This window comes from Dreissena polymorpha, chromosome 1, assembly GCF_020536995.1.
Source record: "Dreissena polymorpha isolate Duluth1 chromosome 1, UMN_Dpol_1.0, whole genome shotgun sequence".
Classification (NCBI taxonomy): Eukaryota; Metazoa; Mollusca; class Bivalvia; order Myida; family Dreissenidae; genus Dreissena; species Dreissena polymorpha.
The window spans coordinates 152,149,281-152,175,685 of record NC_068355.1 but is presented as its reverse complement, the minus strand read 5'-3'; the positions used below and the strand labels follow the sequence as shown (position 1 = coordinate 152,175,685).

The following is a 26,405-nucleotide window of genomic DNA, read 5'->3' as shown; positions in this document are numbered from 1 at the left end:
TTAGTGTCTCTCTAGCAGCAATCCTGACATCAGCAAGATGTGTGTCTCTCTAGCAGCCATCTTGACATAAGCATGATGTGTGTTTCTCTAGCAGCCATCTTGACATAAGCATGATGTGTGTTTCTCTAGCAGCCATCTTGACATCAGCATGATGTGGGTCTCTCTAGTAGCCATCTTGACAACAGGAAGATGTGTGTCTCTCTAGCAGCCATCTTGAACTCAGCAAGATGTGTGTCTCTCTAGCAGCCATCCTGAAATCAGCAAGATTAGTGTCTCTCTAGCAGCAATGCTGACATCAGCAAGATGTGTGTCTCTCTAGCAGCCATCTTGACATCAGCATGATGTGTGTCTCTCTAGCAGCCATCTTGACAACAGGTAGATGTGTGTCTCTCTAGCAGCCATCTTGACAACAGCAGGATGTGTGTCTCTCTAGCAGCCATCTTGACAACAGCAGGATGTGTGTCTCTCTAGCAGCCATCTTGACATCAGCATGATATGTGTCTCTCTAGCAGCCATCTTGACAATAGCAGGATTTGTGTATCTCTAGCAGCCATTTAACATCAGCAGGATGAGTGTCTCTCTAGCAGCCATCTTAACAACATCAGGATGTTTGTCTCTCTAGCAGCCATCTTGACATCAGCAGGATGTTTGTCTCTCTAGCAGCCATCTTGACAACAGCTGGATGCGTGTCTCTCTAGCAGCCATCTTTACAACACATTTCTATCTACTCAGATGTATACACTGATACACAGATACATTTTGGTGTCACTTACTGAGAGTGTGCCCCAATCAAATCTTGCAGTCACAGTGCTTGTGCCATGTGGAAGTCCCAGTACTTGTAAATGAATGTCTCCATGATTTAATTATTAAGAATAATTTAAGCAGACATTGTTTGTTCACTTTGCTGTAATCATTATGCTATTTTAGGGCAGGTTTGGCTATACTTGTTGGGAAGGCAAGTCGGGATGTTCTCTCACATATTTCTCATATTTTAAACACTATAATAATTTCTTGGAAAATAAGCCAATATTTCTTATGCAATATGCACTTAAATCATTAATATGGAACATGTTCCAAAGAAATAAGTATGCACTCATGCCATGTAATTTTTTATTTCATAGAACGCAGGTAACAATTTAATAAATTAAGCATTCATGGTTTAACTAAAATATGTAGAAATACTGTATGAAAAAAGCAATACATGAAAAAAGATTGATAAACATATGAAATTAAATCCCGGTGTACTTATTTTCCGCTAAATGTCCTGGCTCAACAACTAAAAACTTAATTAAGCTCAAACGTATAAAGATAATGCTCAAATAATCGATCTTTAACTTCTTTTCTTGAATATTTCAGATGAAGATTCAGATTAAAATAAGCTTGCAAGTGTCTCAGTTTTAACTTATTAGCTAAAGTCACAAAGACATTCATTAGGGCATTCGCATTAGTTACGTACGTAAATTAAAAAAAACTCAATATATTAACATAAAGAAGCATATCAAATACAAAAATATCTTTAAATCTATTCCCACTGTCCACTTATATATGTATCAATTAGTAATAACATGTTGGATGTATTTAGTAGAAAAATTGCAATCCCTAACAATACTAATTGATACAAAGTTCTTATGTGATTAAAACACATGGCTACAATCGAACAACTATAAAAAAATATCATCATTAAATATTGTTGTCATATTAGTGGGCATGCAAATAGTGGCACTTATAATGTATTCTTAAAAAAACTCAAGGATAAAATGCTTTTTGAGATAGAAAACATTTGCAATCACTGAACAAATAATTGAATCTACATGAATCTTGTTAACACATAACTCACTCTTTTAATGCTTACATCTCATAGCCATTCTGATTCGGATCTGAAATGTTTTTGGTCATTACTAATCAACATGATTTCATTTATACTTAGAAAACAAGTAACATTGAGTTTAAATTTGAAAACAATACATTTTAGTTGCTAAAAATTTTGGTATCAACAATACATTCCCAATTTGAATAAACAAAACCATTCAATAACAAGGTATGTAATAAATTTGGCTATGCAATAGCATGGACACTTGAAATATAAGCAAACATAATAAACATATTTGTAAAAGATTTTATAACAACTATCACAGATAAATAAAATATATATCCAACAATTACCAAATTATACACATAATTATAAAAAAAACAAAACAATTTCTGAATTTCAAAAAAAAAAGAATTCAGAGTGATGGTATAAAGTAAATGTATTAAATAGTATTCAATATAATAGTTCAATACAAAATAACCACCGTTGAAGAGAGGTAACCGGTAGGGCTCAGCTTTTGCAATGAGTTTCCTTGATTATTAACCCCTGATCTTCTTTTCCCAGTCAGCCAGTTGGTCCATAAATGACTGCACAGGTTGAATGAAATTGGAGCACTTGTGTGCATGGTTGAATGCATCCTGTAACATCCACGAATAGTTATAAACAATGAGAACTCAATACTTCAGATAATGCTGCACAAAAGTTGATTGCAACAATTCCTATAAAGACAAATAGATTTTGAACAAGCAGATTTGTTGTAAGTATTTCCTCATTGAATGAATGTTGTTTATGGATGGGGAGCAGAACTAAAAGAAAAGGTGTATTGAAGGTTTATGCCTTTCCTAAATTATGTTCTTAAATCATTTATACCTGTGAAGGGTTTATCACAGACAATACAGTGCAGATAGCACCTTTTCAGTGAATCATTAAGATTGAAAGCATTGTTAAACATACAAAAAAGCGAATTTGTTGAATTGATATCCCATCATAATAAATTGTGTTTCGGGATGGGAGAAAATCCCTTGACATATTTTAGAATCTTCACAAAATGAGTGATATTTTATGTATATTATTCAATCTCAGTGCATGACCTTGACACTGACTAAAGAGACCCGAGTTTTACCTGTGAAACACTGCAATATAAACAAGAACATTTGTAGAAAGTTATTACAGAATCCCTTGATGTATAGTGAAGTTATGGCTAAATTATTACTAAGTCATCAAATGTGTGATATTTAACATCTTTGTGTGACCTTGACCTTGCCTCAAAACATGTGACTCAGCCCCACATGATTGAGAACAACTGTGTTAAGTTGCATGGCTGGGCTCACATGCTATTGGAGAAACAGCTAAATAAATCTTATTCATATATATACTTTCATACCAAGTTTCAATGAAATCTGTCCAAACAGTTCAAGAAACAAATGTATGCTTTTTTTCAAGTCAAAAAGGGCCATAACTCAATTATTTGAAAATGAATTGGGACACTATTTGAAGTGCACCAACCCCTTATCCATATGTACACTCATGCCAAGTTTAAATGAAATCCGCACAAGAGTTCCGACATAAGGCTTAGGACACAAAAGTGGTTAGGAAGGACAGAAAGAAGGACGGTCTAACACACGGAAGGCCAATGCCAAACCAAAAAGCATCAGTTGGCAAAAGGAAATAAGTCTTATTTTAAAAAGTGTAGGGTATGGTTCTTGTGGATGGCACTCACCGTATTGATATGTATATACCAATGGAGTTGTATGTTGAAATCTTTTACAGTTTCTGAGATATAGCCCAACATGTTTGCGACGGACTGAGGGACAGAAAATGCCAAAACTATATCCCTTGGCCATCAGCAGAGGAATAATAATGAAAACCTTTGGGACTAATTTCCAATGAAACCAATGTGATCAATGCATATCATCTTAAAAAGAAAGTGATTTGCTCAGAACAAGGAAAGTTGTTTCACTCTTTTTACTGCTGAGAGACCTATAGAATACAAACAATTCTTAGTATACTGATCTAAAAAATTGTTGTTTTTTTCCAATTAACAAACAATGCATTATGGGTGTTTATTTTTGAAGAGGGTTGAAAATAGGAATGAAAAAGCTCAATGAAAGATATAAGATGTTATCTTGTCATATATCTAAATTAATTCATATTTCCAACCAGTTAAAATTTGTGCCAGAAAGTTAATGCATATTTAAATACATGCAAACTTACTGATCAAGTCATAAACAGGTCTGCATGAAACAAAATGACATGTTTTACAATGACATGTTAATTTTATTTTATAACTAAAACATGGCAATAATACTCAAACAACTATGCAAGTGACAAATAAACACATAGGAAAAACAATATTCATATATGTTATACAACCATATTCATAAATCTGTCTAAAGTATTCAACAAATTAATTATGTACAATTTTCCGTCAATCCACACTTACCTTTAAACTCATTTTTTTGTGATAGATCAGGTATGCAATCACAATGGCCACGCTTCGACTGATACCCAGGTTAGAAAACACTAAAACTGGTTTCTTGTTGTCTTTACAGGAGTCTGAAAGAAAGAATGTAAATCATTATCAACCTCAGCAGCAACAACAGCAGCAACAGTGTCTACATTAGTTTTAATATTCTGTTTATAGTTTTATTTGTTATTAAAATGTATGGGGAAAAACCCTTTAAAAATATAATAAGCAATAAAGCATTTATACAAGTTATTTATTTATTGACCAGTCAACTAAGTCTTCATCACAAATTAATACAATCAAGACTTTCAAAGTAACAAAGATACGGCAATCAATAAAGCCAATTTTCATAAGATGGGTCAGTCTCAAAGAATTTATCTCCTTAATTTTACATTATGAAATTAAATTAGACACTTAAATACTTCAACCCAAGGACTTGGAGGCCATTTAATCAACAGATCTTAAGGAGAGCTTGTGTAAGATTCGGTTATACGCTTATCATAAGTATTGTAAACCAATTTATTGCAAACATTACAGCTAAGCTGTAGAATTACTTAAACTTACAAGGGTAGGACCAGTCAGAGCGTTCTTAAACATGGCGACCGATAGAGCTTTTGATGTTGTTCATACAAGGGCAAGGAGATAATGTTTCACAAAAGAAAGGGTTTTAGTGATCCCGTGATAAAGAAATATTGAGTCACAATCGCCTAGGCAGAAAATGTATTAAGCTGCTAGACGAGCTGTTGAAAGACGATTGCCAGCCTGTCACTTCAACATGCTTGTCACTTCTTCATAAATATTTGAAAATCTATTATTGCTGGACCAATGGATGCTTTGGACAAAGTGCTGATATTTAACATTTAGACTGAACAAATATATGCCCTTAATTTAACAATGTGTTTTATTCATATATGTGACATTGTACATTAAACAGTGAACTTACTATAGGACACTTGGTTCTTTAAGATCACCCAAAACTTCAAAATGCCTGTAACTTCTATAAAGTTACTTTAAAATCAAATCAATCCAGTGTAGAACAAAATATGCTCTGGATCTAGGGGCCTTTATCTTGCAGTTTGTCTTGACATGTCCGAAGTGTGCAGCCAAGTATTTTCAAATCAAATACTGTACAAGATTATAGCTCAAACAAAGTATCAAGGTTTTACTTCTTAAATTTGAACATTGAAACTATTGACCAGAGTTTTGAGTGTGACGATTTGACATTTTATGCTTTAAGCTTCTGCAAAGTCATTAAATAATCCATCTATGATAGACAAAACTATGCGTCGAAAAAGTATTTGGGATTGATTTCTTACATTCGACTTTGATCTCACCCTTTGGCACAGATGTTGGACTTTTCGTCATGTCATCATACTTGAAAATCAATCCATTCTGCACAAAGTGTTTCAGAACTGATATGCCTGTACGTCTGCCCCATAAATCAAGCATTCCCAAAGTACACCTGTGTATTGAAGGTTTTAGAAAATTGCAACTGTTGCTACATATATGAGTCGTGTTCTGAGAAAACTGGGCATACTGCATGTGCGTAAAGTGTTATTCCAGATTAGCCTTTGCAGTCCGCACAGGCTAATCAGGGACGACACTTTCCGCCTAAATTGGATTTTTGCTAAGAAGAGTCTTCATTTAAACGAAAAAAGCGGAAAGTGTCGTCCCTGATTAGCCTGTGCGGACTGCCTGTGCGGACTGCACATGCTAATCTGGGACAACACTTTACACACATGCATTATGCCCTGTTTTCTCAGAATGCGACTCATATATTAACATAACTCCTACTACAGCTACATACCAAGAAATTTGCAGGCTAATTCGAATTTTGCTGCAAGGTTGGCATCACTGGAGTCAACACACTGGATGTGCAGAAGGTTGCCACTATTGGCAGGGAAACTACAAAAGAACATGTTGGTGTAACTATAATGCTGGTGAAGAAAACATCTTGGCATATAAAGAAAGAACACTTTAGCCTAAGACTTTGTTGCAACATGTCAAGTACCGGTAATTTATATGTTAATTGCGATATTTTTGGCAAACTACAAGCTTCATTATAAACAAATAAAGAATATTGTTTACATAGATGAACATGCTCAATTTTCTTTTATTATATAGGTAAATTGGTCTACTAACTCTTGTTCATTTTTTGCAGCCATTTATTAGTTTTCAATTTAGAGAGCATCCAACAAATGCATCAAAACACGATCAGTTTGTATTAAAATCTCAAAAATTGATACCAGATTGTATAAATATTTAAGTAATTAGAATCATTATTGCATTGCAACTGATGCATTGCAACTCACAATGTTTCTGCTTCCACACAGCAGTTGATGTGCCCCTTGATCTTGAGGTCCTTCTGTATGTAGGGGGCATTACCCTGGTGCCAGTTGCCTAGATACAGAAAGCCTGGCAGGATCTCTGCTGGATATGGCTTGATCTCATCAAGTTCCTAAAATGTAATAAAAATTTATATTCAGGTGAAAAGTGTATAACATTTATATAAGACTAATTCCTCAGTCTCTCCAAAAAAACATTCATTACATACTTTAAATTCCACTTATTTTAAAACTTTTGTTAAACAGTATAAATAAAGGTCATTTTCTAAAACCTTATTGCAGTAATTGAAATAAGTGAAAATCACATAACAGTAAGAACTGGCATTAAATAGAGGATATTTGTTGGATTTGGTGGAATATCGATTTCAATTCACAAGTGATCATAGAAAATATATTTTTTCTATGATCACTAGTAAATTAAATCTATATTCCACCAAATCCCACAAATGTTCCTTTTTATTTTATGCTTATGAACGATTATTTTAGTATTTTTGCCATTCCAGACAATATAATTCCCCTTTGAGCGCCCTGCAATGTGTGTTCAATTGAAGCTTATCCGTATGTTTATATAAACATTCAATGCAGAGTAGTTTCCCTTGGTAACATTTTGCATTGATTGGGGAGTCACTATGGGGAAACCACATATATCTGAAAAATAGTTCCGGTCAAACAATATTGTCGATAATTTTCACTGTTATTTGTCACTGTTTGAAATTGTGAAATATCGGTCATAATGCACTGATATTTCTCTATAAACCATCAGAAAGCATAAAATAAATTTAATAACATGTTTCAATATTGATAAAGATATGTATCATATAATCACTGTTTTATCGAAAACAAGTGTTATTATCCTTCTGTAGGAATAGATTTCTTTCTCCTAAAAGAAAGGATAAAAATTGAAATCAATTAGCAAAGAATTGGTCAGTGTATCAATCATATTTTCTAACATACCTTGGGCATAAAAATAATTTTCTGAGTTCGTAAGAATGGATAAAGGGCAGAGAATTCTTCATATCCTCCTGAAATTAGATACATTTCAATTCAAACACCCAAATCTTTCAGTACAACAGCGGTCTAAATTGATATAGGCAAGAGAAATACACCGTACCTATGATAAAACAATATAACCGTTCTACATGTACATAAAGAAGAAAACATGAGCTGAGGACAAAAAGTGAGAGCCCAAAATGCCTGTATAAAAAATATCAAGCATTACACAGCAAATAATGTTCGAAGCATCTTTTTTTTATATAAAAGACTGATTCTTCGGACTTTATTCTAATAATGTTTCATAAATGTGCAAAATCAGAAACAGCAATTAACAAATAATAATTACCTCTAAAAAATGTTTCATAAATAATAATCACATGAATATAAAATTGATATTTCTATTGCACCTATTAAGCATGCTGAATATTTGCATCTCTAACAGAGCACAGTCCCATATGTTTGCTATTATTCTTATAATAGTAAACAAGAAATATCTTTAACAAGAAATATCTTTAAAAAAGATATACGGCGTAAATAGTTTAATGAATGAGATCAAGGATAGCGAATGTCTTTTTCTGTGCAGTTCTTAGCTGCATCACACGCAGTACGGGATGTTACGCGGAGTTTTCGCGGCTTATTTTACATTATAACATATGTTAACCTATAGATACAAAACAGAAAACCAAAAGAAGAATGGAAGTGAAATTTAAACATATGAGTCAACCGGCCACACGAGAAGTATCCGTATTTATAGGCGCGTTCTTCGAACAAACCTGTTTAAGAGGTTTGTCGGGCATTGCTATTTGATTCGATTATTAACAGTATCGAGAATCATCGTGCTCATGCTTAAAGTGATATTATGGGCATTTTGCACTGTTGAATTGAACTGAAAAGAACTGAAAAGAATTAACAGGTCAAAATAGTAAGTTAAAATGTGGTTACTGATCAATTATCTGCAACTCACCTTGCTACCAGTTGTTTTTAAAAATAAAAAATTATATTCGATATTCTTACGTGACCCACCCAGTCCTGTAAGCCGAAATGATCCGTAAAACAATATTGTGTCTTTGTGTCGTATGAACAAATCTGCACTAAAACTAAATTTAGGTTCAACTCGTAAACGCCTGATCAGTTGTCAAACGAAAGTACGGTTGATATTCAAATGCATTATTTTTCTCTTTCTGGTATATTGTTTTAGTATGTTGATGCTGCATTAATTAATATAAGTGTATATGAAGTAGAAACATCAAAAATAATCAACGGTTGCGATAGACACCTATAAACTGTTACATGCTCATAATATCACTTTAGTACATTAGGCAATATGGTGGAATAATTATTGTTAAATTTATCAAAAATAATATTTATCATTGTATTGTTGAAAACACATTAAGAATCTATTATTGACATACCATAATTATATTGCTGAATATCTTCATTTAACATATTTCTGGTCTAAAGAAAATTCGAGGTCACCTAGTTCACGGATAACGTCTTTATTATATAACGATTATTTTACTGGCCGCGAACTCCGGTGATGACCTGTATATAAACTCCGCGAATTGACCCGAAAACTCGCGAATTGAAATGCAATGCTTTAAAGTGAGGCCTCGCTTCCGCTGCTCTTTATACTTTTACATGTTAACATGTTAACAGGAATATGGAAGTAAGTACTAAATATGAGAACATAGCCTTTTAAGTATAAACGCTTTTGCGCTGGTAATACTCTGAAAATAAAAGGTGTACGCACAAACTGTATTGATGTCGAGAATTGAGTGTAAAACTGTTCTATCTATTAAGCCTTTTCATTAGAGATAAAATTGTTTCATACAGTAAAACAGTGTTACAAAGACGCGGATATGTTTCCAATGTTCTGGTGGTATACTCAAATCAGCCAATGGAATAAATGAAGTGTATTCATTCGTACCTAGCCGCGGGAAATTTTATTTGAATTTTATTGGACACTTACAAAGGTCAGGCTAAGGTGAAAAGCTGGCTTATGCAGCTTACGCCGAAAAAAGATATACAGCGTTGATTGTGGTCGATGTTTATGAACGATCAAAAGTTATCTCTATGAGATAAAAAGTAGCGGATGCCTTTTTTCTGCGCAGTTCTTAGCTACATCATAAGCAAATCAATTACGGGGTGTTGCGCCAGATTTCGTGGCTTATTTTGCTTTATGTGATATTATTACTCAGATATCTATATTTACAGAATAGAAAAACACAAGAAACATGAAAATAAACGAGTGCATATAGGTCAGCCGGCAATACTCGAATCTTATTTAATTGCATAATTATAGTATAGTGAATTATTGTGCTCATGCTTAATAAACTGGTCTAAATGGATAAAAATTTCTAATTAATTTTATCAAAATTGGTCCTTATCATGCAAATGTTGAAACCATATTAAAAATCGATGATTGACATACCACAATAATATCGCCGAATATCTTTATTTAGTATCTTTCTGATCAAAACAGACTTCAAGTGCACAAAGTTTACGACACGGCGTTTATATAAAGATTTCTGCAACTGACCGCAAACTGACCTTGATACCTTGCGGATTAGAATGCAATGCATTACAGTCACTACGGTATTGTCAGTAAGACCGGTGTTGAATGATCGCAACCCCTTCTGCGAACTCCGGTGATGAACTGTATATAAACTCTGACTTTCACAAATGGCCGCGAATTGACCCGAAACCTCGCGGGTTGAAATGCAATGCAAGTAAGTACTAAATATGACAACATAGCCTTTAGTATAAACGCTTTTGCGCTGGTAATTCTCTGAAAATAAAAGGTGAACGCACAAACTGTATTTATGTCGAAAATTGATTGTAAAACTGTTCTATCTATTGAGCCTTTTCATTAGAGATAAAATTGTTTCATGCAGTAAAATAGTGTTACAAAGACGCGGATATGTTTCCAATGTTCTGGTGTTAAACTCAAATCAGCCAATGGAATAAATGAAGTGTATTCATTCGTACCTAGCCGCGGGAAATTTTATTTGAGTATTATTGGAGACTTACAAAGGTCAAGTCAGAGTGAAAAGCTGGCTTAATACAGCTTACGCCGAAAAAAACTGGCAAGAAACAAATCTATTACATCCGAAGTTATGCATCTGAGTATAAATCAAAGTACTGACAGTACTGGTGTGACGATGCTTTTGAGAGGATGGATATAAAAGCATCAAGTTAAGTTTATCTACATCACCACAATCACCACAATTGTGTATGTTGGTACGAAAAAAAAAATTGGTACAAAAATTTTGCGAAAAAAATTAATGGTATGAACACAAATTTGGGTACGAACAAATATTTGGGAACCCAAAAATTGGGACCGAAAAAAATTTGGGTACGAACAAAAAATTGGGGATGAAAAAAAAATTGGGTACGAAAAATATTAGGTACGAAAAATTTTAGGTACGGAAAAAAAATTGGGGGAACGGGAAAGTAGTACCTGTGGGGAACTTGACCCACACTCGCAAATTTTCGGCCCTTTCCGTCAAACATCAGATAAGTTCCTCGAAGGCAATAGTATGAATACACATTTTGGAAGCAGTAATGCGGTCGTACCTATGCGCGTCAAAATGTAAGCGAAATATGTAAACAAGTCTGTCAGGAATGATTTAATTAACGAAGAAAATCGTGTATTGATGTAAGTTTTTTGAAGAAATGTGCAGAAAATATATTAAACAAGAGCTGTTTTTGTGAAACACAATGCCCACTGCTGCGCAGCTTTGAAGCCATATATTTTACCTTTGACCTTGAAGGATGACCTTGACCTTTCACCACTCAAAATGTGCAGCTCCATGACATACACATGCATGCCGAATATGGAGTTGCTATCTTCAATATTGCAAAATTTGACCTTTGACCTTGACGGATGACCTTGACCTTTCACCAATCAATATGTGCAGCTCTATGAGATACGCATGCACACCAATATTGAAAAAGTTATGGCTAATGTTAAAGATTTTGGACAGACAGACAGACGCTTTATATTTGACATTTGACCTTGAAGGATGACCTTCTGACTGACTGACTGACAGTTCAACTGATATAGGCCACCCTACCGGGGGCATAAAAAGCAATGGCGATATTTTTCTCAGCCACATTATTGTTAATAGTTTGATATCACAAAATGAAAGTGAAAGTAGAACTGTCAAAAATGACAACCTGTCAACGTGTTGTTTTTGCCGGCATGAGAGGGCGATTACACTCAATGTGTTCACATTTTGACCGTAGGCTTTGTCAATGACCTTTATAGTATGGGTAGCTTTGATATTATTTATTGCTATCATGTAACTGCATGATTGTGTATATGTTTACAATACACAAAGCATAAATAATGATATAAATATACTCATTGAGCTTATAATAATCTGAGAACTATAGCCAGGTCAATTAAGGAACTTAAGATACAATTTTGTGTCCTGATTTCATGAAGAAATGACCATGCATGTCCTAGATTTCAAATTCAAGGCCCTGGTGTGACACATTGGTAGCATTACCATTAAACTGTTACCAGGCTTATGAAATTAGTTTTTATTGAACTATCTAAGGGAATCTTAATCAGGCACTGATTTTTCTTGTTTTAATACAGTCATAGATCAGTTGTGGCCTCTGAGTATTGACCAATTTTTGCTTACTTGTCACACCCTTAAAACTTTCCACACGTCTATAATAGCAAATCTGGATTAAGGTGATCTTCAATGGTACATTTAAACTTTAGCTCTGTTACAAGAGTGCTGGTAAAGACCAGTCACATATTTAAATCTAGGCCATGTCAAAATCAAAGTGTCAAAGACAAATGAAAGATGCGTTCATTAATTATTGTCCAGTTGTTTACTACTGCTGTAAGTTTTTATATAATATGACTGATGAACATCATGTGAGAGAAAATTCACATTATCATTGTATTTCAGGTTTAGCAGCCTTTTAGATAACAAAGTATGCTAGTTTTCAATGTCGCTTCTGGGGATAAAACCCGTGAGGCTTTTAGGAAGATTCTGAAATTTTCGATCCCTCGAGAGCAACCAAACCAAAAATTAAGTCAAATATTGCCGACTCGGTTTTTTGAGTCGGTTAATGGAGCTCGATTGGACATTGTCGGCTCTGGTACTACTTACATGTACCCCGGGTACTCTTCAGTATACTTACATGTACCCTGGGTACTCTAAGTATACTTAAATGTACCCCAGGTATGGTAAATAAACGTTATTGTACTAGGTCCATATTAGACTGTAACTGAGTTGTATTCGTGCCCAAAATCCGATGTCGTAAAACGCGCAACCTATTATCTTAAACACACTTCTCTTAAAAAAACACTGCATCAACATGCTTTTTGAGTATGTGTTGCGATAATATAGAGGCCATTCTACAGAAAATTGACATAAATGTGCAGAGCTTAACACTAAGGCACGTCCGAACGACATTCACTGCCCGTACCTTGGTCCGGGCTAGCCAATGTCCCAGGAACATGCCCGACTGGTGGTGTGTATTTTGGGCGGGATTATATGTTCTATATCAATAAACTGCGATTTAAATAAGCTTTTCAAAGATGCAAAAATCTTAATACAGTACGATCAGATGACAATTAAATCTCAGAGTGAGTTCGGAGATAACAAACGAATCGACTATCTCGAAATAGATTCCAAATCCCCTGATTGCAATCAAAAAGAGGCCGACAATTCAGAAAATCCCCAGCGGTTTTCCTGGTAAAACACATCAGTACCTATTTTAAAACGGAATGCCGCTAGACACGGTTTTTGATTGGTTTCCTCGAAGTGACGTGTTTTCTCAATGAAAATACGTTTGAAACTAAAAGCCGGGATCGCCCATAATCGTCCGGAATGATGAAGGTATAAAACTCGACATTAACACAAAGTAACTATAAAATTAACAGTTATTTATCAATTTTGAATGATTTTAATTTGTTGTCATTATGGAAAAATTATTCCATCCTTTAGACGATTAATAAATCCATTTAGAGGAAGATAGAGACTTTATTTAGATTAGAAGTGTTTTGACAATATTTTTTACGCAATTCAATTAGCAAAACTAATATTAATGGTCGATACCGGCTTTTAGTAGAGAGTTAACCCTGTACAATTGTTACAACTACCGTAACACATTATTTTGCTAAGATTCACTTATCATTTCTTGTAAGACGCTAACCCTGCAATCTATGTAAAAAAGGTTTTTAACGGTCATGTCGTTGTTTAAGTTTGGCTTTACGGGTGGGGATGGGGTTTCCTCGGATACGAAAAGAAAAAGGAAGAAGGAAAGTAAGAGAAAGTATGAGGAAATAAAAAAACAAGAAAATTTCTCCAGAAATAGCGTGAAGATTACATAGAGTATATTTGTTGGATTCGGTGGATTATCGATTTTAATTCACGAGTGATCATAGAAAATAATATTTTCACGAGTGGCGCAGCCACGAGTGAAAATATATATTTTCTATGATCACGAGTGAATTAAAGTCGATAATCCACCGAATCCAACAAATTTTCTTTTTATTTAATGCATTTTTCACAGTTTATATACATTGTTCAAGAGTTTAACTAAAGAATTTTGCTGGGATAATGACGTCATTTCGTCAAAAAAATGACGTCATTTCACAGTAAACAATGAAAATTATCGATAATTCTCACTGATAATTTTCACTGTTTGAAACAGTGAAATTATCAGTTTTAATTCACTGATATTTCTCTATAAACCACCGGAAAGCATTAAATAAAAATTGATGTCTTAAAAAGATGAATATTGAATTCAATAGCATTAGCAAGGCAAGCTAATAAGAATGATTTCATCATAATTGCGCATCTCCAAGCACAAGAAAATTCAAGTTGAATGATAAATATAAAGGTTTTTATAATACTTGGGTCAGGGCACAGTAGGTTATGCATTTACTAGCCCGAACAGGCTAGTTAAAAAAAGTTAGTGTTTAGCCCTGATGTGTTATTTACAAAAAAATAGTCGACAACGACGGATTAAGGTTAAATTTCCCGGGTACATTTTAGTATATTTACCGTACCCGGGATACATGAAAGTATACTTAAGAGTACCCGGGGTACATGTACGTAGTACCTGAGCCGACAATGAACAATCGAGCGATACTGGAAGGTGCAACATCTCTCACGTCCCCTAGCATCGCCTTTAGCAGTATTCAATTCTCAACAGGAAAGTGCTGGAGTCATTGATCCCGAGGGACAAGAAAAACAATTAATTAATGTTCGAAATAAATAATTTGATTAATGACAATTCTATTATTTGAGCCAGGTCACAGGAAAAGCGCAGTAAAATCAGTATCCAATTAAATTATTTGTTATTGTCAGAAACACTAAGAAGTAGTACAAACCAGTAAAGAGTTTGAAATCAATGTTGAATTTCAGGACAGCTTGGTAATCTGCAACTCCCCGATGAAATGTAGATATCGGGTATCATAATCATTCAATAAGTCGCAAAATGCTCAAATACAATTTATAAAGCACAATGTGACTATATTGATAACTAAAAATACCAGTATGCCAGTTTTGCCGTGTCAAGCTGTTACGATCCAGAAAGTCCTTCATTCACATCGAGTATATATCCTTCGAATTCCAACTATTGTTGTCATAAGCGGAGATTTAGTGAATAAATAATTCATATATCCTAAATGACAGCTTCTAAATAGCGAAACAAGCCAACTTATGCAGTAAGAAAGTTTTGAATCGAGACTCTCACGGGGGCAGCCATTGTTGAATGTTGAAACACGAACGACAACTCTGCTAGGAGAATGTTATCAATGACAAGCAATCTCCTACGCAGTGGCGGATGCAAAAGGGAAGTAACTGAAAAATCAAGTTATCTCAATCGGACTGGCTCCGTCTTTTACATAGGTTGCCATTGTGAAAAAAAATTCTGCGGTTATGATACCTTGGATGATGCTGTTCGCATCGTCAAAAATGCACCTGATCTCAATGTAATTACAGCAGCACTAGTGTAAATCATTTTTGAACCAACACAAAGGTTCTTTCTTATGAAAGCCATAAAACACACAGGATCACTTAAAACAGTATTTGTTGAATACGTAACCAAAGATAACATTTCACTCTTGCAGAGTAAAAAATTCAGACACACAGACACAAGAAACACACAAAACTTTGTCCAGTCAAACGTAGTAGGAAGATTCCAGTATGGAACTGAGATCTAAGAATACACAGCAGTTTTTGGCTTGATAAAACCCTGTCTACTTTTAATACTGTAACTGTTACAGCCGTGGGCAAATGTTATAATGACTGTTAAAGGTATAAGGGAAAAAATATGTAATAACCCTATGGTCATGATGGTCTTAAGCACTCATCTGAGTTTGTGGACATCGATTCATGAAGACATTACCTGGTTATCTATATTTTCACCTACACATCCTAGATTCAAATTCAGCCAAGATATGTGTCATTTAAGCACATTTACAGCAGGACTTAATTCTCAAATTCCATCCTGGAATTATCATGTACATTATTCAAATCAGGTAAAAATGTGTCTTGTTCTGATAAAACTGGGCATAATACATGTGCGTAAAGTGTCGTCCCAGATTAGCCTGTGCAGTCCACACAGGCTAATCAGGGACGACACTTTCCGCCAAAACTTGATTTTCGGTAATGAGTGACTTCCTTGCAACTAAAAATACCATTTAAGCGGAAAGTGTTGTCCCTGATTAGCCTGTGCGGACTACACAGGCTAATCTGGCACAACACTTTACGCACATGAATTAAGCCCAGTTTTATCAGAACAAGACACAAATGAGTTAACACATTTCTTGTCTATGAAGGTTCCTTTTGAGCAAGACACAGCCTTACATGCAAAAGACAAGCCATTCATTCTTAGTTCATGCACAATAATTGAGGAACAAATGTACTTCTGTCAGTGTCATAGAGTTTCTTATTTTTCAATGTTCACCATACAGTCTGCTCACTATATGTTACTTATGAGTCAAAGTGTGGAATATTATAATAATCACAAATTATGAATATTGAAAATGTAAATATATTGTTCAGAGGATAAATATACAATATATGTTTTAAGTTTATTTTATCTTGCCCATTGCTTCTCAGGTAACAGACTCTCAATTTATTGCAGACTAATACACAATATACATTAAGGTAATTGGAATAGCTATATCAACCCACTGTCAGTTCCCCACGACTTTAATTATATAAAGTCACAAATTAAGATGGTGAGAGATATGATCTGGAAATAAATCCTACCAAAATATATCAGTGACAAATGCTTTGGGAAATAAGATGTCTATATGGTATTTTAAACTAGAGTGCAGAGATTTTTAAAGCATAGCTGAAGATCCAACCTAGTCTGCCCTCATAATAGTCTTATTTATAAGAGGCGCAAAGAATTTAGAGATACTTTTTATATGGGCTAAATTCTTTATATTTGAGAGCGTCAACAAGTTGGACTACCCTCATAATAAACCATTTGATGATAATCGATGTAAATTTTCTTGTTATTGTGTATGTCTTTTATTGATTGATCCATTTCCATGTTTCAATTAATAAATTCTATCTTATAATGATTGCTCTAATTTGCATACAAATAGGTACAATTACAGGCAGGCCTGTTATGGGTTTACAGATGGAAGCAATGCCTGAATTAACCGGTTAGGGAGGTAACGGCTGTGAGATGTTGGTTAAACAGGCTACAAGAGTTTGCTACCTTTCAGGATGTACACCTTGTTTCTGCTTCCCATCTGCCAGAAAAGGGAGGCACAGTCTGTGGCATCGTCTGTGGAGAAAAAACGGTAAACCAGTCAGTGAAATTAAATTTTAATCAAGGTAAAATTATATAAATATCACATCCCAGCTGACGTCTGGATTGACATAATTATTGTTGGGTTGGTTGTAATGTCCTTTAGGGGCTGTGAATTTTGTACAATAAACTAACGGTATAACAAAATACACATGGACTTATTTATCCACCTGTGACCTAATCATCAATATTTCAAAGCCTATAAATAACCAGTGCTATAAAATTATGCCAACGTTCAGCTTTGGCGGAATATTTTAATGTTGTGTCTCAGTGTTTGAGTGGGCCCTTCGAAATTCACATGTACTAAATCTAGTAAAAGAACACCAGAATCAGCTTTCTAGACATTTTAAGACAGGCATAACAATTGTGTGTGCACAGCTATATAGAGAATAAAGGTTACTGTTTAATTGTTGATTAATATATCAGATGAGGCTTAGAATAAAATAACAGAGTAAGATTAAAGCAATGGCTCGACATAACCTAATCACATTACCTAATTTAAGATTCTTTATAAAAACATTAATACAAGACTTATTTATACCACTCTTTGTATTTTGACCATAATAAATATTATGTAACATGTTGTATTAATATATTTTTATGATAACTGTTGAGTAGGATAGTTTTCGGGCTTGTAGTATTGTGTGTTATATGTTTAAAATTTAAACGTATGTAATGTATATTTTATTTAAATTTTATATTAGTAGATAAAATAATATAATTTGACCAACCACAACTAAAGGGGGAAAATTGCTTTAATGTGACATTTTTTTTCAAAGAGACTATTATGTTAATAAAATCTTGGAGTAAAGTGTGTTTTTTCATTATTTATAAATTGAGGAAAAAGACCATCATGTATAAAATTCAATCAAATTAATTGCTTTTACTATAAAACTGGATGTTTCTTTTATTTAAATCCTCACAAAATAAAACTGTGTACATGCATGCATAAACAGTTTAATAATTCAGTTAAAATGAAAAAAAAATCCAATAATTTTTAGAAAAAGTCATTGAAAATTGCTTAATATCCTTTAGGCACCTGGTCGATTTTTGCAACGAAACGCTGTAGCATATTGAAACGTATGCAATTTTTCTTTTCTCAGAACCGGGGCTTTTTTAAAGGTTACACCTACAACGTTGTTAAACGTGCATGTTTTTCACAATTTTCAAAACTGTAACGGATTTTCGCGTTTTTAAAAATACATTTAACGGTTCACAACAAAAATCGGGCCTAAAATACGTTTTTACCAGTCACAGTTGTTTATCGTCAAACAATTATCTGCTTAAATACGTTATAATTTGTTTTAGAAAGAGATGCCCCATAGCGGTTTCTACCATATTTTTTTTACACTTTTATACAACTGGAAAATGAAGTTCATGAGAATACTAAGAAGACTTGTAACGTATTTTTACGAACTTGGTCAACAGCAAATAAACCTCTCGCGTATAAAAACATATTTTTGAAAAAATCAATACAGACCAATAAACAATATTACACATGATCTGTTGTATGATTTGATCTTTTTTTGCCAAAACGTTGTCATATAAACATTCGAAATGCAAAACCTTCTTAAGTTTATACCACAAACATGACAGAAAATCATTGTTTTCAAAAATTACCACTCATTTGCTTCTTTAAGATGAATTTTGAGCATTTAAATATTTATTGATTTTAACTCTCAATTATTAACCATAAATGATCAAAACTTTATTTTACAAGTTTATAGTCAACAGACTGTATATTGAACATTCGAACGTCGCAGTCTTATTTGAGTTTTTGTCTTTGATTAAGTTTCAGCTCATTTACAAACATTGACAATTGTATTTTTTTTAAGAAAAAAAGTTTCAGGGTTCCTACGCTCAATAGGGGTCAGGTTTTGAAACAACCAAATTGTATGCGTTCTATAATGTTGTAGTCGTTCACTGTAAAAATCACCCTGGTTTTGAAGAGAGAAAAAACGTGTACGTTCTAATACATAACAGGTGTGCAAAGTATATACTAAAAGTATAGAAAGTTCAGAATATATCTTGACCAGTTTTGGTTCAGAAAAACATCAAAATGATGCCCATTCCATGAGTTATGTTTTTTTCCCAAATTCACATAATAAAGTATGAAACTTAAATCAATCAATTACATAATAATTTATGCAAAACTGAATTAGATTGATAATGAATAAATATTCCTTTAACCAGAATGTGCATTTAACCCAACTGAGTACTCCGGTGCATGTAAGTATACTGACTCAATAGAAATGCACCTTATACACATCTTGCATGGTGTCAAATTATTCATTTAAGCCCTAAGTTTTAAAGAATAAAGAAAACTAATTGCAGTGCTCTGCGAAAAGGGAGTTTAATACATGTGTTATGTATTGTCCCAGATTAGCCTGTGCTGACTGCAGGGACGACACTTTCCACTTAAATGATATTTTTTAGGTTAAAGAAAGTCTCTTCTTAGCAAAAATCCAATTAAGGCGGAAAGTGTCGTTCACAATTAGCCTGTGCAGACTGCACAAACTTATCTGAGATGACACTTTATGCACATGCTTTAAACCCCCTGTTCACAGAGCAGGGCTCAAATTCTTACTAAGCTCATTGAAACTAGAGCTGTTGCTGTCATACACCACCACGTTCTGTCTGCATTCCAGTTCTGAGTCAAACGGAACAAAAAACTGCCCATCTTTATTCTGAAAGCAAAAACATTCTGATGAATTATTTAAGTTTTGAGTCAAATGGAACAATGTACTGAACCTTTTTTTTCTAAAAAAACATATTCAGAATGACAATAATATGTGTACTGTACATTTCACTCAATAGCATATGCACTTTTCAAAACTTTGTATGTTTAATTTTTTCAAAAGCAAATAAATTGGCAACTAGATTTTGAAAACCAGACATGGTCTATGGGTTCATTAACATAAGACTTTAAAATAATAATTTCAATGAAATTTTGTAAATTTATCCGCAAATTGTTGATCAACTGAAGAGCTGTCAAAAGACAGCTTGCTTAGTTTAGCCCTATTTATTTAAGCTTGATTGCATAGGAAGCATAAGGCTTATTTGAAATGCTCTCGAGTCCATTTCTTGGGACTAGAACCAGTTCTTCGTGGTGTCTCTGGTGGAGATCTAAAGAGCGCCCTCACAGTGGGAATCAAACCCATGACCTCCATGTGGCTATGCGGACACCATGTCCAATTAAACGCCAGGGCGTCCTGACCTGGAATTGTGACCTTGACTGTGGGCCTATTTCCTACCAGCAACACTCTTATTTAAAAATGTCTGCCAAGTTATTTTAAAATCCATCATGCTGGTCAAAATTATTCTCTCCAAAAAAGTGTTCAGAAATGATAAAATAAATCTTTGACTTTGAATTGTGATAATGAGGTTTATATGACTTGTATGTGACTCTGCCCTTAATGATAGAGAGCATGTGGTAAGTTTCATGGCTGTGGCTCATACCGGTAAGTTATTGAAGATACCGCTCCAGATAAAAAACATCCTATATGAAAAGGGCATTTTTAAGTCAATTGTCTTGCAAAAAAAGGTCATAACTTGGAAATCTGCAAATAGATACCAACTGCATTTGCATCATTCTCTTATAAATAACTCATACAACGTTTTCCTTGAAATTAGCAATAGCAGATTCTAGATATGGCTGCAGACCCAAAAATGACCCAGACTGAAGGAAGAACAACACAATAACAACATCCCCTTCGCCTACAGCATGGGATAAAAAGTGTCAATTACAAATTTCCAAAATCTGATATTAGACCTTAAACTCTTGGAACTGGTTCTTGGGTGCAACATTCTGATCACTTATGCCAAAAATATTTATAAAAAAAAAACAATAATGGTAGACTACATTGTTTGATCGACCTTTAATTTGACCTTGATACTAAGGACCTTGTTTTTGTGCAAGCTCTGTACAGAGATTTGACTGGAACCAGCATAGCTGGATCAAATCCCTGCCTTCATAAGGCCATTATGGCTGGGAGTTGGATTATTGCAACTAAGATTGTATGTGAGAGCATTGAATGACCATTCTGCATGGAGATTAGTTCTTGTAAGTATAACTCCTGGACAAACAAGTTTTCCAAAATACATGTATCTTAGCCCACCTATATGGCATACCCCGTATGCAACTGTCTTGGCACATAATGTTGACATATTTGTAAGATGTGTTACAAAACTTACCATATGGGGTTATTTAACAATCCATACAAGTGTTAAAGAAATCCAGCAAGCAAATCCTGAGAAGTTAGCTTACTGCCAACATTTAACACAAACAGCGACAAAAGTCGGCTCACACTTACATGTGCAATAAAAGTGCCAAATAATATTTATAATTATATGCGTTATTTCATGGTGTTTGACATGGGCAAGCAGGTGGTATGGAACAGTACATCAAATAATGCTACATGTATGCAGTGCACTGATCATTTTGCTTGATTAACCCATTTATGCCTAGTGGGCTCTCCCATCCTTCTAAATTGGATTAATTTATTACCAAAATTAGGGATGTCTAGTATATTAATTTCTATATTAAAAATATTACTTAAAGAAATTCCTTTAAGCAAACAGTGCAGAGCCTGATGAGACGCCGCATTATGCGGTGTCTTATCTGGGTCTACGCTGTTTGCAAAGGCTTTTTTCTAGACACTAGGCATGAATGGTTTAATGTTGATCGAGTAAGTTGTAATTTGCTTGCATCATAAAGTAAAATATTGCATCCAACCAATCTTGTATAGTTTAAGTATGAAACCTTGCAAGCTATTAAAAACTTGAATTCATGTTACTCATTTAAATATTGTTTGTCCTCTACCAGTGAAACTGGAGGAGACTTATGGTTTGCGCTCTGTCTGTCAGTCTGTGTGTCAGTGTGTCTGTCAGTCTGTGTGTCAGTCTGTTTGTCAGTGTGTCTGTCAGTCTGTGTGTCAGTCTGTGTGTCAGTGTGTCTGTCAGTCACACTTTTCTGGATCCTGCGATAACTTTAAAAGTTCTTCATATTTTTTCATGAAACTTGAATCATGGACAGATGGCAATATGGAGATTAAGCACGTTAATTCATTTTGTTCCTACATCAAGAATTCTGGAAGCTATGGCAGCAAATATAAAAAAAAATACTGACAATGATGGAGTTTCACCAGTAGGGGACCATATTGCTTGGCAATCTCTTGTTTTATTAGTTAATAATTGGTTGATATTTGTACATAATTACAGTTACAAACGCTAAAACATTACCTTTGGTGCCTTTTTTGCTGTGACAATGTGGCTCTCATTATACTCATTTTTATTTCTTGCATCTGTAACATAAACATACTTTCAGTTACAAGATCTTCAATCATGTCTTTGTTCAAGTTTTAGCCTAAATAATAAGATGTCATTTCACTGAACTTGTAACATCTGAAGTCCTAGTCGTAGTAATGTTTTCTTCAAATAATCATTTAAGCAATATTTCAACAAAGACCTTTTGTTATGTTCACTGAATAAAAAATCTCTCACATTTAATCCAATTGAATCTGAAACTGCAGACACATTACTAATTTCTGATATAAGAATGTTTTCCATTTATAGCCTATTTTTTTAATGTCGCTTTTTAAAGGAATATTTATTTTGCAGATTCAGTAAGAGCCTGCAAATTCATGTTTCCATTAAATTTTGCTGTTTGACTCAGAATAAAATTGAAATACTAAAATCAAACATTTGTTAAACTTTTAAATGAGTGGAAACAACAAACACGCCCGATTGTTCCTGTCTGAGTCTCACATTAAACCAACACAGCACACACATTTTGTACTGTGACATATTATCTGTGATTTTTTTTTAGAAATTAAGAATGAGACTCTTGTGATTACACATATATGTGCTTCTAGTCATTTGTTATACAACCAATACAACAATTGAAAATATAGACACATACATTCATTCAATCTTTTAATAGTAACATAAATGCCCACATTTATTTGATACTCTAAACAAAATTGCTATTGTTTGTGTGTAAGTAATTATTGAGCACTTGTATATGCCCATGTTTCTCAAAAGAAGAATGACCAATAGAAAACAAATGTGTTAAATTGTTTTTAATGTAAATATAAGTTATAACAAGCCAATTCCTTGAATTGATATCCCCGCCAATATAATGCTTCTGGACACAAAAGTGTTACATTTGACACTCAAAAAAGCATGTTTTCAAGATACAAAGGGCCATAACTCCGTTATTAACAGATGGTTTACAATGCCATTTGGGGTGCATCATCCTCATATCCATATATATATTCATACCAAGTTTCAATGAAATCCACCAAAGCACTTCCAAGATATGGCTCTGGACGGACGGAAAGACAGACGGACAGACAACGCCAAAACAATATCCCTTCACCTATGGCAGGGGATAAAATAGTTGAAGTTTATATAAAATATGTTCACTGCTTATGCATCAAATTTTTATGTTTAGATGGTCTAATGCCTTTTGCAATTTATTTAGTACTTTCTCTTTTGGTATGACATGACCGTCATTATTATGTTGCACTGAACTTATGGCTTTGCATGGTAACACATGTTGTAAATAAACAAATTTGATTTTACGGGACCTAAAAATTCTTTGAAGGTAAATTGTTTGTTGCATTGTTAGCATTAGTTTAGAAATGCTGCTATTCAGTATAAAAAATCATTTCCCCAGTATTTAAAATCATGTCCCAACAAGTTTTTTTACTGTCCATATGGTAAGTGCGTAATGTCCCATACAAAAACAATATTCCGTCTATCCCTGACTCTCATAGTATCGGTCCTCCTTAAAGTATCATGCCTTTAACGAAAAATCTTCCAGAAGTGCTGGAAAGATAATGTGTTATCCATTTTTAAGAAGTTGTAATTTATTTAATGGTTATCCATGACTATTACGATGATAATTCTCATGACTTAGAACCTGTGTTCGTTGGAAAGTAGGTCATGTTTATTCCAGGGTGATGCTATGATTTTAAATTATGTAACACACAATTATGTTAGTTTGTTTATGGGTTTATTGTAGGTGAATCAAATGTTTTATATGCCGCTTATTTTTTTATAAAATGTAAAAAATATTTTCAGAACAACATAAGCAAGAGTTTCGTTTTTCCGTTAAGTCACTTTTTTTTAGAACAAGCACATGCACATAGTTACAAATCTTAGCAACCAATCAGAAGGACCAATTCTATGAGACAATTGTACATGAAACAGATAACTACAGGGAGCTTAGTCTAGCCAGTACAGTCAAGTTACCGTTACCAGATCAGTAGCGTAATTAAGTTGTTCTGGTGAAAAGCAATAAATGTTTTGAGACTTCTTTTACACCAGTTTGATTAAATATTACCTTTGCTTACTGATTCAGCACATAGTCTTTTTTTAAATGCAGGCAAAATGTATTTGTAATACCTTTTTTTTCGCCACAGATTTCATGCATTAACGGATCAGTTGTAGCCATAACGGATCACGTGACTGAAACCACTCAGGGTGGCATCTTACACGCTATTTGAACCGTCAAAACATGAAATGTGTTGTTTACAATGACCAGGTTATATTGCCAGTTATTAATTATATTCATTTTAGTGTTATTAATTGTTTTCTAAAGGTGATGTTGTATCCACACTTTATGCATGGTGTTCTTGTATGAATTATCTGTTGAAAATCCTAAAAAGATGGAAACGCTAATGGTAATCTTATAAACAATGTAAATTGTTTAAATCATATCTTATCATCAATATTGAACATGGAAAACAAATAAAACATTAAGATTAAGATCATTTATTGTAAGAATCAACAAGATTTGCATATATTTTAATATAATATATTATCAATACGCATATATATTATCACGCTTGATCTGTTATTGCCCTAATTCTTCATTTCATTTCAGGAGTTGCAAAATCTTAAACAAGAATCAAAACTGAAACAGACTTTTGCAGGCAGAAAGACTACTAAATGGCCTTTAAACTTCTGCGTAAATGTCTTACCTTCCAAGTTCCAACAGAGTTAAAGCATGTGGCAGCGAAAATTGTTCAACCTCGATTTGGAAACGAGACGGAAGTCAACAAACTTGTATATACATGTCAGCAAAACATACCGAAATCTTTGACAAAGAGTAGCTACGATTACCACTCAATCAATGTGTTTTAAAGAACAGACCTTGAAGATGCTGTGTGCAAAATATCATCTAAAAATGTCAACTATCTATCGCCATATGCAGTCTTGAACATCAAAGTGATCCACTATGGGTAATGATCCAGTAATGGTATCTTGACTGTATTTTATTTTTGTCAAAACATTTAAATGCAGATTTCTTTGTTATTTCAAAGAATACACATTAAACCATAGATTGACATATAACACATGCTTGTTTCTGTATTCCTTCATTTCCAAAATTGAAATGTATTCATTAAGACGGCGGCTAGATTGCACTTTACTGGTACGCAGTTGTTTACCACTATCAACTAAGGGGGGTTTGGGGGCGGCAGCCCCCATATAGTAAGGAAATATATGATAAAAAGGATTATTAGGTGTTGCGGGGTAGGGTACGCTTTTCCGTTCTTTTTACGTACTGGTAAAGTGCAATTGCCCCAAGACGGCCGATACTACGGAAAGACATCCTTTATTAAACTAACAAATGGCAGTTCAAATGCACTACAAAAAATAAAACGTGGGATTTTAATAAACTCACCAATTAGTAAAAGATAATTATGATCACTAAGATTTGAATAAACAGTACACTGCTGAAGCATATTGTATAATTCTGTCGGCTCCAAAAGTGCAATTCCTTCCATTTTTAGAGATTTGTATTAATTAGATGAAAGTAAAATACATAACAATTTCTGCAATTTCCAACATCAGTTGACCAGAATACCGCCAATGTAAACACAACTTGCGCATAAATGTAGTTCTGGATTTAATACAATAAAAATACAGATCCATTTAAAAGAGTGCATTATACTGAACACAATCAAATAAAAAGACA

At 33.9% G+C, this 26,405-nt stretch overlaps 1 protein-coding gene and 1 long non-coding RNA gene across 3 annotated transcripts; one reads left to right on the top strand and one right to left on the bottom strand.

Annotated features, from left to right (window-relative positions):
• Positions 1 to 1,096: 1,096 nt before the first annotated feature.
• LOC127856381 (serine/threonine/tyrosine-interacting-like protein 1) lies at positions 1,097 to 26,327 on the bottom strand. Of its 2 annotated transcripts, XM_052392529.1 has the most exons (10): positions 26,112 to 26,327; positions 22,661 to 22,722; positions 20,007 to 20,106; positions 17,327 to 17,395; positions 7,577 to 7,644; positions 6,590 to 6,735; positions 6,085 to 6,182; positions 4,254 to 4,366; positions 3,531 to 3,614; positions 1,097 to 2,448 (listed from the first exon to the last, which is right to left on the bottom strand). In XM_052392529.1, exons 1-10 carry the CDS (start codon positions 26,212 to 26,214, stop codon positions 2,350 to 2,352), a joined length of 942 nt encoding a protein of 313 aa, XP_052248489.1. In that variant the 5' UTR covers positions 26,215 to 26,327; the 3' UTR covers positions 1,097 to 2,349. The 2 variants fall into 2 exon arrangements, with proteins under 2 accessions (XP_052248489.1, XP_052248493.1); XM_052392533.1 differs by lacking the exon at positions 3,531 to 3,614 and having other exon boundaries at positions 26,112 to 26,322.
• Positions 13,444 to 25,662, top strand: LOC127856541 (uncharacterized). Its single transcript, XR_008038107.1, has 3 exons — positions 13,444 to 13,479; positions 17,246 to 17,411; positions 25,311 to 25,662. It is a non-coding gene; the product is annotated as an uncharacterized LOC127856541 (long non-coding RNA).
• Positions 26,328 to 26,405: the final 78 nt, after the last annotated feature.